This window comes from Cyprinus carpio, chromosome B10 (assembly GCF_018340385.1).
Source record: "Cyprinus carpio isolate SPL01 chromosome B10, ASM1834038v1, whole genome shotgun sequence".
In the NCBI taxonomy this organism is placed as follows: Eukaryota; Metazoa; Chordata; class Actinopteri; order Cypriniformes; family Cyprinidae; genus Cyprinus; species Cyprinus carpio.
This window is the reverse complement of record NC_056606.1, coordinates 15,450,471-15,461,570: the sequence shown is the minus strand read 5'-3', so window position 1 is coordinate 15,461,570 and position 11,100 is coordinate 15,450,471. Positions and strand designations below refer to the sequence as shown.

The 11,100-nt window shown below is 37.9% G+C and overlaps 1 protein-coding gene across 1 annotated transcript in view; it reads right to left on the bottom strand.

The window, feature by feature from the left end:
• Positions 1 to 796: 796 nt before the first annotated feature.
• The window catches only part of LOC109064761 (forkhead box protein O1-B), a 28,949-nt gene continuing 18,645 nt past the window's right edge, over positions 797 to 11,100 (bottom strand). The window contains exons 2-3 of the mRNA XM_042732797.1: positions 5,062 to 5,253; positions 797 to 4,908 (exon numbers count right to left, since the gene is read on the bottom strand). Of these exons, the coding sequence (XP_042588731.1) occupies positions 3,754 to 4,908; positions 5,062 to 5,253 (1,347 nt within the window). The 3' untranslated portion in view covers positions 797 to 3,753. The remainder of the gene's footprint in view (positions 4,909 to 5,061; positions 5,254 to 11,100) is intronic.

Sequence of the window (11,100 nt, the reverse complement as noted above, 5' to 3'; positions counted from 1 at the left end):
GGAACATATGGGGAGCATATGTGTCTAGTCACATTCTTCAGCAGACCTGACCCACCACAGAGACCCAGACCCGGCAAGAGAGGGGACAACGTGCTGCCCTTTCACTTAACTAGAGATGTCAGCCAATGATTCAACTTGAGACCAAAAAGATCCTCTGTACTCCGTCTCACCCTCTTCACTTTCAGTACAACCGGAATAATGCATATGGAAGACCAGTAGAGGCCTATTTTCTTGTTGTTAATTCAGCCAAGAAACTTTTAACATCACGACTCCATTCATTATATATAAACATACTTCTGTCTGTTAGTTGATTCAAAAAAAGAGAAAATTCTGCCATTGTTTACAGACCCGCGGGCAGTTCAAGTCTGTATGAGATTGTTTCTTTCTTGTAACACAAACGGAAAAAAACAGACAATTACAATGAATGGGGACCAGAAATTTTGCGCTTAAAATTGATGCAAATGCATCACAGTATTTATTTTAAGTCTTCTGAAGTGATATGATACCTTTTTGTTACGAAAAGTCCAAAATCTACATGGTTTCCTAATGTTAATCATGCCTTTGAAAGCACTCGTTTTTCTTGATATGCATTTCTCGTTTCATATACGTTCTTCTGGACCCCTAACAACATCAGATGCTGATTAGCCATTTTGAGCAAATTTCCTGTGAGGACACTGCACTGTAATTTAATATCAGACTCACTTGTACACAATCTCACCCATACATACTCATAACACATGTTATACACAAATTCATACACACTGCTCTCAGCATTCAAAAAAAGACAGACTCTTAGTTCATATATTCATACCTTTATATACAATTATGGCTTCATATAACAGCTGCAATTTTCTTTTTGTTAAATTAAAATCTATTCTTCATCGCTGTTTACATTACAATATTAATAGGCACTTCCTCCATGTAGAACTAGTCTAAAAAAAGCATGTGGTTCTGACAAAGACTGTACGATGAATGTATGCTTCTAATGTACAATTGGCTACAGTGGGAAAACATCTCCCATCCCAATTAGGTCACGTCAGACAACATTAAAATCAGCAAAAAAATACAACTTCACTAACACATTTGAGACAAATTCATCCATTGAGAAATTAGAGTCAAAATAAATGACACGTCTGATTATTAAAAAAGACAAAATCAACGCTATTTACATGTCAAGAGATCAAAAAATCTAGACTGGAAAAAAACAGACAAGGTCAGTGACACATAATTATTATTATATACAGATATTAGATAACAGACATAAACAAACAAAAGCATACTTTTGAATAATCATAGGCAGTCTGAAATTACTACAAAAGCAGATTGTTGTTTTATATCTGTTAAAAATATATGAATATGTTTAAAATAGTCTTTATAATTTACAAACCTTCTTGGTACACCTCACTGCTTGGATAGAAAATCTCACAGGTTAGAAATCTGAATGCATTAAATATTTTGTAGATGTGCAGTTACAATGAATGTGTGTGTGTGCATGCGCATGTACAAGATTAAGACAAGAACACAGAGAAAAAATCTTAAATTACACAAAATTATCATATAATTTCTGTCAAATACATAAATGTAAAAACATTTTAAGAGGCCTTTAGCCTGATGCCCTCAGACAGATGCAAAATTAGTCTTAAGTATATGTGGCTTCCAGTGAACCTTTCTGAGGATTCTAGAATCCCAGCATAGCTCATTTTAAATTTGTTTCATTTTGCCATTAAGTTTAACTAGTCAATGACAAAAAAAAAAAAAAAAGATCCAGGATTATGTGGATTTTAGAGTTCCGTTTCAAATTACAAGAATTAGTTTACTCTAAAAATACCACAAAAGAAGAGGTAAAAATTATTATTAGTATTATAATCATTATTCAAATATGAATGTTTGAATCATGAATATCATGAAGTTTTCTTGGGGTTATACTTGAACTTACCTTCTCATATAATTCAAAAAAATCAATGGCCTTTTAATATTAAGACTTTTTGCAATTATCTCAGGACAGTTATACCACTCTGACATTTTTTAAATTCGTTAAAACGATGAATTTTAAATCAGAAATTGATGAGAAATCATCACATCATTCAATCCCAGGTTGCAAGAGGGGAAGGCACAAAGTACATATCATTATATACAATAAAAGAATTTCATCCAGCAGTTTGAGAAAATCTGTTATATATACACAGCAAACAAGGCCACAATAAAGGATTTTTTAGACATTTATAAGCTGGGAGGGGTTATTGAAGAGCATTTTAAATGACCTGTAAGAAGCTTACAAATGTACAAATATAAACATTTCATTTACCATCCCATCAGTACAACAAAAATATACATCTCTGTACAAAACACATTCATTCAGCACCCTGAAATGACAAAGATAACTGTAATGTACACTACAACAGACATTATACAGCACTCCAGTTTATATGACACACACATCTGCCCTGAATTCATTTTAATGACCTACAGTGCCAAACTGAAAGGCCAAATAGACAAAAAATATACAAAACAATCTCAAATATCTATGAGTGTTTGACGTGACTATTTTTGATTAGCCAGCTTCAATATTTACACTCTGACTAACCACAAGCAAAAAGCAGATTATGATGATTCCCGACAATCATGGAGTCTACTGGAACAATGTACTGTAAATCAGTAAATAATGACCATTCACTGGCCTCTGCTGATGGGTTGCAGAAGTTCTGACTGAGGTAAACAGTTCATGAGGTGCATGCACACACTTCAGAGAGAGAGAACAGAGAAAATAGTGAACTGAAATGACATCTGTCATGTCGGTAATTTTTCTATTTTATATGAGATATAATATGAGAGAAATAAAATTGGAAATGCTAGATATAATGTATAGTCACAAAAGGAGAAATAAAGTTGGAATTGTGAGAAATAAATTCAGAATTGGAGAATTAAAATTGGAATTTGTAAGATATATAGTCACGACTACGAGAAATAAAGTCGCAATTGTGAGAAATAAATTCAGAATAGGGAGAATTAAAATCGGAATTTGTAAGATATATAGTCACGACTACGAGAAATAAAGTCGCAATGGTGAGAAATAAATTCAGAATCGGGAGAATTAAAATTGGAATTTGTAAGATATAGAGTCACGACTATGAGAAATAAAGTCGCAATGGAAAAATTGGAATTGCCAGATCTATATTCACAACTATGAGAAATCGAGTCACAATTGGGAGAAATTCATAATTGTGAGAAATAAAATTGGAATTGTGAGATATATAAATCACAACTATCAGAAATAGTCACAATTGTAAGAGATAAACTCAGCATTGAGAGAAAACAAAATTGGAATTCCAAGATATATACGCATACATATATAAAAAACGGTGCAATAGTGAGAAATAAAGACAGAATTACAAGACAGACACAATTTCGGCAAATAAATTCGCAACTGTGCTGACATGGGCTTCAATGATGCCAAAAATCTATTTATTTATTTTACTTTTGTTTTATTTTCACTCGTAGTTGTTTTATTTTAGACTTTTAATAATTGAGTCCTTGCAGATGGGAAGGAAATGTAAGCTTGTGATTTCTCTTGTATGTGTAGCCTTTTGGTATGACCTACAGCATTCAGTCACTTAGGTCAACTGTTGATTGACCTGCTATATGTCTATGACATATTTACATATATATTCACACACATTTGTTATGATTAATTCATATTATAAATCAAAAACAGCCCGCCTCACCAATGTGTATGTCTTTGAGTAGATAAGGTGCTTATCCTGATACCCAGCTATGCGTGTTGGTCTTGACTCCATGTGGGAAACTCTGCTGACTGCTCATAGGGTCAAAGTTGAAGTCCAGAGCATCGCCGTCCATGAGCGTGTCGTGAAGGACGGTTTCCACATCACACTCTAGCTGCTCGATCGACATGTCATCTAAGTCACTGGGCAGCCGCTCCGGGTGGCTGTGATGGTGGTGAGGACCCGGTCCGTGCCTGTGGAAACCGTTGCCATTGGTGTAATTTGGCATCCTGGCTTCGCCTCCACCTCTACCCAGTTGAGCATGATGAGGCAGGTGTGGTTGTAGCTTCATGTTACCGAGACGAACAGGATGCCCGTGGTGCAACAGGGCACAGCCGTTCATTCCCATTGCTGGTGATGGCAATTGATGAAGCGAGCGTGGGTGTCCATGCAGGTGAGCATGTGTGATCATTTTGCCCCCGTGTCCCATTTGTCCCTGACTAGCATAGCTAGGTAGCACCCGTCGCCCTTCTCCAGACCCCACCGACTCTAAAGGTGGCATCATGTCCCCTCTCGGATCAGCTTCTGCGGTCAGCAGCTCTTTGAGCAGCCCTGCGGCACAGTTGTACTGACTCACAAAGGGGCCGTAGCCTCCAGGTTGACTGTCCGATAAAGTCGGTATGGCAATGGAACTCTGTCCGCCCATCCCGGCCTGTCCATACAGGACCCTCCGGTAGTCCTGCTGGACTTGGGGCTGAGGACCCATACTGGGAGAGTTGTAAGATGGGTACCCAGGGCTACCCTGCATCATGGGTGGAGACAATGCAGATTGGGTGCCTTGGCTTGCCTGGGTGTTATTTTTGGGTGAGATGATGTTGAGGTTTTCTAAGAGATTGTCCATCATCAAGTTCTCAGAACCATGGTGACCCGCCACTTCAGACAGGCTGGGGAGGGGGCCGCCCAGTTTGGTGCCTGGGTACCCGATGGGAACCTCACCAGCCTCATCCTCCTCAGGTAGGAAGGGTGAGCGACGGCCGCTGAGCGTACTGGCATCAGAGCTGGCGCGGGTACGAAAGGTGGTCCAGGGTTCAAAGTCTTCATTGCTGTGAGAGTTGGGGCTGCCGAGCCATTTTGGGTACTGAGAACCAGGACTGCTAGAACCACCATCCAGTCCAGCCTGCATCGACATCTACAGATGCAAAAGAAGAGCCATGAAAACCAACTGCAACACATTACTGTTCAGATATATTGCGGTAAGTCATTCAGACACAGTGTCTACACTGGAAGTGGCATGACATATGGATCATCTGAGCAAGCAGAGACCGTTTTCTCCTCAACTTACCTTTTTCTTGGCTGCTCGTCCGCGGCTCTTCGTGAACTTGCTGTTGTTGTCCATGGAAGTGGCTCTCCGGCGTGGAGACTTGCCACTCTTCCCCCCCTCAGGGTTCAGCATCCACCATGAGCTCTTCCCTGTTCCTTCATTCTGGACGCGCACGAAACGACTGTGCAAGGACAGATTGTGTCTGATTGAGTTCTGGTAGAGAAAGAGAGAACAGGGTGAGAACATGGAAATCTGAGTATAGATCTCTCACTGGAAACCATTCACAAGAAGTGGAAATGACTTGCGATCGTCCAATCAATATCATAATATCTTGCTTTTACCCAATAAAAAAGATTTTAACACATAATATCTTGCTTTTGTACTGTAATACATGCAGTAATATTGAAACACAAGACAAACCACATTTTGATTGACAAAACAGACAATATTTTGACAGACAAGTTGTTGTGAGGGTGTTTGTGTGTTTGAAGAATGACAGATATCACTTTATCTTATGTTACCAAATCATATGCACACAATTGCAGATACAATCATATACAAACAGGCTTTTCAGAGCCTAGTGACAATATGAAGTAGAGGAACAGCCAGTTAGCTGGCAGAGGAAGAACTGTATTAGTCATGACCTTTTCGGAGGCACACACTGAACTCAGCGTATACACACACACACATCCTGCGCTAATGATATTTTGTCTGCTTCGGTTTTTCCATTCACACCCTGACCAGACCTTAATCTACTAAGAAAGAGAAGCGAGACTACTACAGTACACTTTAAAAGTCTCAAACACTTTGCTAGCTTAATCTTATTGTGATTCCTTTGGAGTAAAAAGTGACATAATTTAGGCCTGAACTGTCATTGAGAAGAACAAAGTAAACAATACAGACTTTTAGAAGAGGATAAAGGACAAACTCAGTATTGTAATTGTGACTATTAATTTGTTTTGTGTGGTATTTTGATGATACCATGCCATCATAATTACTACGTTAAAAATTAACAGTGTTACCAAAGGTCATAGCCGAGTTGTTTTAAGATGGTAAAAATAAGAGTAAATGTGACATTTATTAATGGTGTTGTGTGATGTCTGATGATTGAATGTTTTCAAATTAAGGGAAGTGTAAATTGAAGTGTTTTGTAATTAATAAATAATTACTAATTTTTTCCCCTCAGAAATAGAAAAAATAAATACATTTAATAGAGGTATTGATGTCTATGATAGTAGTTGGTAAATTTGTGATATCCATCCTTATTCCACATAAGCATAAAATTTGGACAAAAAGTTATGATGATTAGTGCTCAAAACCCATCCAACATTATAATCCTTTTTCAAAATGTGAAATATGAAGCCTGTTTTAGTATAATTCAAGCAAGTTTCCTCCATCATACACATAGACCACATGGATCCACGTGTAACACTTTGGATCTTTCAAAGGGAAGAGTTGGTGGTTATATTCTTATTATGTGTCTGTAAAACATTCAAAAATCTCTGTGGGAAGACTTACTAAATCAACACTTAACAGTTGAAGCAGTTTGACTATATTGGCCCAAGTAAATTAAGTATTTATACATTACTACATTTTAAATAATGTCATACAAGAAGTGAAAAAAAATAAATAAAATAATCAAGTGTCACTTTAGGGCCGTTAGACAGCGACGTTAGTTGTGCGCGGCTTTCAACAACGTTAAAAAAGGATGGAGGACGCTGTTATAAGAACAGAAATTATGACTATGAATCTCCAATGTCAAACAACAATGCAACAAATAATAAAGTATACGTAAAGCGATTGAAAGAACAGAAAGGAGGACTAAGAATCTCCAAAGACAACTGGCAGTGCTACATTTGCTACAAGTGCGTGCACTTCAGTGTCTGTATATTTATCGTTGTTCGTCATACTTGCAAAATAAGTTGATACAATGTTTACAGTATGTTACATGGCGTTTTTTCGAACGTGTTTGGCCAATCAATGTCTACTTACGTCACGGGTAGTACCAGTTGTGGTGGTTAGACCCTGCTCCAGAGTAGGAGCTAATTTGGTTCTCGAAAAAGGCAGTCCGATACTAAAAAAAACACCCAGTTCCTGCGGTACGAAAAAGTGTGTAGTTCCACAATTAGTTCTGGTACTATGAAAAGGTTCCTGCGGTGCGAAGGGCCTTTTACTGGAGGGATGAACAGTCTGTTTCCTGTGTAGCAGGAAGTAAAGTGGTAGGAAGAGGGAAAGCAGAGGCTCAAGCCCCAGAAGAAGGTCGGCAGGAGGTTACCTCCAACCTTTGAGGCTGAAGGTCATGACCTTAGAGAAATGCGGCTTCTACATCACAGAATTAGCGAAGAAATTGCCTGCATATATTTGAACAGGGTGAATGAGTAAGTGTGCAGGGGGTCTGGAAACACACGTTCTGGATCTTCTGTCTGACCCGTTTAACTGGCCCTACTAAGATAAGAATAATGAGGGAAAACAGAGTGGAGGAAAGAATGCTGAGTGAGAGGAAAAGGAAGAACTGAAGGAATAGAGATAAAATGAGAAAGAGGGGTACCAGTATGGAAAGTGAAGTGGTGGAGACAGAGGGAGGTAGTAGGCACTGAGTCACAAAGGAGGAGGAGGAGAAGGAGGGTGTGTTGAGGTAGAGGCGGGGCAGCGGGAATGTTTTCCTGCTGAGAGGGACGGGGTCGATGAGTTCGCTGTGTGTGTCTGTGCGTGTGTGTAGAGGAGGACAGCCTCTCCAGTACTGCTGACAGACCCATGCAAACAGACACAGAGAGAGTAATAACGTATGGGGCTGTCTGGCGTCTGTCTGCACTGTAACAGAACCCCCACAGCACAGCCTCGCTCTACCCTGACACTCAGAGAGAGAGAGAGAGAGAGAGAGAGAAAGACACACAGACACAAAGAAAGACAGAAATAAAGAAAGACACAGACATTGAAGAAATACGGATGCCTGGATATTAAAATTCTGTCCAATGTTAATAGTTGAGAATCATTATGTTCAGGTTGGTAACTGTTAAAAGGGCTGATATTTAAAAATTCTATAATATTTTGTTCTATTATAATATTCAAAACACACACACACACACACACACACACACACACATATAGATTCAAGATTCAAGTAGCTTTATTGGCATGGTAAAAAAGTATCTTTACATTGCCAAAGCATAGAAACATTTAAATAAACATTTAACACAAATATACATAAGAATAGAAGTATATAGCATATAGACTCTATATATCTGTATACAGTAAAAAGAAAGTACTAATAAAAATTCAAATAAAGAGACAGGAGAAGGGCTGGGTCAGTTTATGTGTGTTGTACAGTGTTTTCTTCCGGCTGTGACTTGTGGTTCTGTTCTGCTGCTTGTTCTTTTATCATGGCAGGACTTGACGTACCTTGCAGCCAGGTTAGAGCTTGTTGAGGTTTCTCCCAGAATGTACAGCAGTTTGTCCTTTTGTTGTATCTGGTTGAAGTCTTTGTGCTGGTTTGTGAATTGGGGAAAGAAAGTTTCCCTAATTTGTGTATAATTAGGGCATGTTGTTAAAAAGTGCGGTTCTGTTTCCACTTCATATTGTGAGCAGTGTGGGCACAGTCTGTCTTCTTTTGGTAGCCAGGTCTGTCTGTGTCTGTCTGTCTCTGTAGTGAGGTTATGGTCACTGAGTCTGTACACGTTCAGGACTTTTCTTAGTTTAGGGTCTGCCACAGTGTTTAGGTATTCTGCCAATTTATATTCTCTGTTTAAAGACATAGCATTCTAATTTACTTTGCTGAGCTGTTGCTTCTGTCCAAAGTTTCAGATATTTCTCTTTCTGTGTTTTAATGATTTGATTTAGTCTATCTGGGGTTTCGGATTGTAAACTCAGTTCTGAGACCAGCTGGCTGAGGGGGCTTTTCTCTGGGTTCAGTTACATATATATAATTTGTATCTGCCAACATTACGATTCTATACTAATTCCATTTATACTTTTATATTTATATTTATATTAATTTATATTTATATTATTATTATATTATAAATTCAAATTAATTGCATGAAATTTCAAAATTTTAAAACGTCAGTGAAAATCAATGTTAAATGCTTTTTAAATACTACAACATTATAATATAAAACATTAAAAATTATTATTACACGGCTCTGCGGAATACTTAATTCTGATTGGTCAGTCGCGACATTCCGAGGTATGTTATCCCAGTATAACAACCTGTAAAAGCTAATAAAACAGGCTCATCTTGGTAACAGCAGTCGGTGCTGTACTCTTGCTTAACTTATTTTTTTTTCTTGGTGGAAGCTTTGCGTTTGTTTAGCTAATAAAGTATTAGAACTTGATTCAAAATGGTGTACAATTGTTTAATTATGTCATCCTGGTATCGCAGACTCGCTCTCGTTTCACACAAACCGAGCTGCTGCCATTTTGCTACGATTGTTTTTTATGCTGTAATGGATTTTAAGTGAACTAACAAACTGGTAAGGTTTTAAAACATTTTCTTCTTAATTATTTTATTGCCTTAATTATTTTGTGGTGAAATGTTGTGTAGTACTTGGTTTGACTGCACAGTTTCCATTAAATGTCAGTTTAGTTTGAATTTGCCGCTTGCTCGCAACTGCTGTCTTCACGGAAGCTTTGCGTTCAAATATTTCAACTCAAATCAATATATCGCATCTAATTATTTACTTATGTAACAAGTAGCCATGTAATAAGCGTGATAATGTACATCCAGCCGGTTGTTCTCGCAGAATAAACCCTGACAGGGTGATCAGGACCCCGACGCGAAGCGGATGAACGCTTACATCAGTATTTTTCACATATTCTGATTCAAATTAAATTCATAATAAAAAAAGTTATAATAGATATATAATAGATAATATAATAGATTAGAAATAAACATGCATTTTCTCAAAATTCTAAATGTTTTACAAATTTAAAGCAAGTTGTTCGTAATCCGTAAAACATAATTTCACTAAACACACATTTACTATTTTTTTACTTTACATTTTCTGTCCCCAAAACACAATTAAACACAGAAAAAAAATATCTTGAAACTCTATACTTCACTCCTTTATAAAAGTAGAAGAAAGAAAGACACACAGAAAGAAAGACAGGCAGAGGGAAAGAAACGCAGTAAGGCAGCATGAAAGAAAGAAAGGCAGAAAGAAAGAAAGAAAAGCAGAAAGAAAGAAAGAAAGAAAGAAAGAAAGAAAGAAAGAAAAAGAAAGGATGTTGCGAGTGTTCCAGTGTACTCATGCATAAATTCATCTAGTCATATTAGCAGATCACAAACACACACACTGTCACATTCAGAGCACAAGTGCACACGCTTTGCACATGCACACCAGGCCGGGCGGCAGGATGTGAGTCACTACAGGAATGCGACGGAGAAGGTGTCACAGTTTTCTAATTAAATGGAACAGAAGAAAAAAATTGCCATTAATGCCTGAATAGTTTCAGGGTCAGGTATGGTTGTTTATTTACTCAATACCCTCAAAATAGATTGAAGCTTGCAGTTAGTCTTTGACTACTGATCTGAGGCCAGCTTTATAATGTACAGTACAGGAAGTGAGTAAGAGCCAGGGCTGACTGAAATCTGTTCCCCCAGAAGACAGAAAAAGGCTCTTTAGATTTCTACAAATATTCATAAACAGACACATCACCGCATCAGTTCAACTGTGTTGCAGATGTCAGTTCTGGATGCTGTTTGAATGCACACAAATGCAAATTAAATTTGAAGGTTGATTTTCAATAACAAATTCAATTTCATTTTGATTCTCACACAATGCTACTCTATGGCTTCAAAGACTTGAAAAACAGCCCACAAGTTACTATTATTTTTGAATGATGTGAACAAATTAAGACAGAGTTGAGTGAATTAACCTAGTAATTCTGGTCTGAGATCAGCACATGGGACATCTATACATGACGTGGGGCGTTCACCTCTCTCTACCCTTGTCTTATCACAGGTATTCAAGGTATTTTAAGGTTACATGATGACCTTTGGTCTCAGATCTGGGATATCCCCAACTGATCTGCGACACTAAAGAAAAGTGTGCATTAAAATCC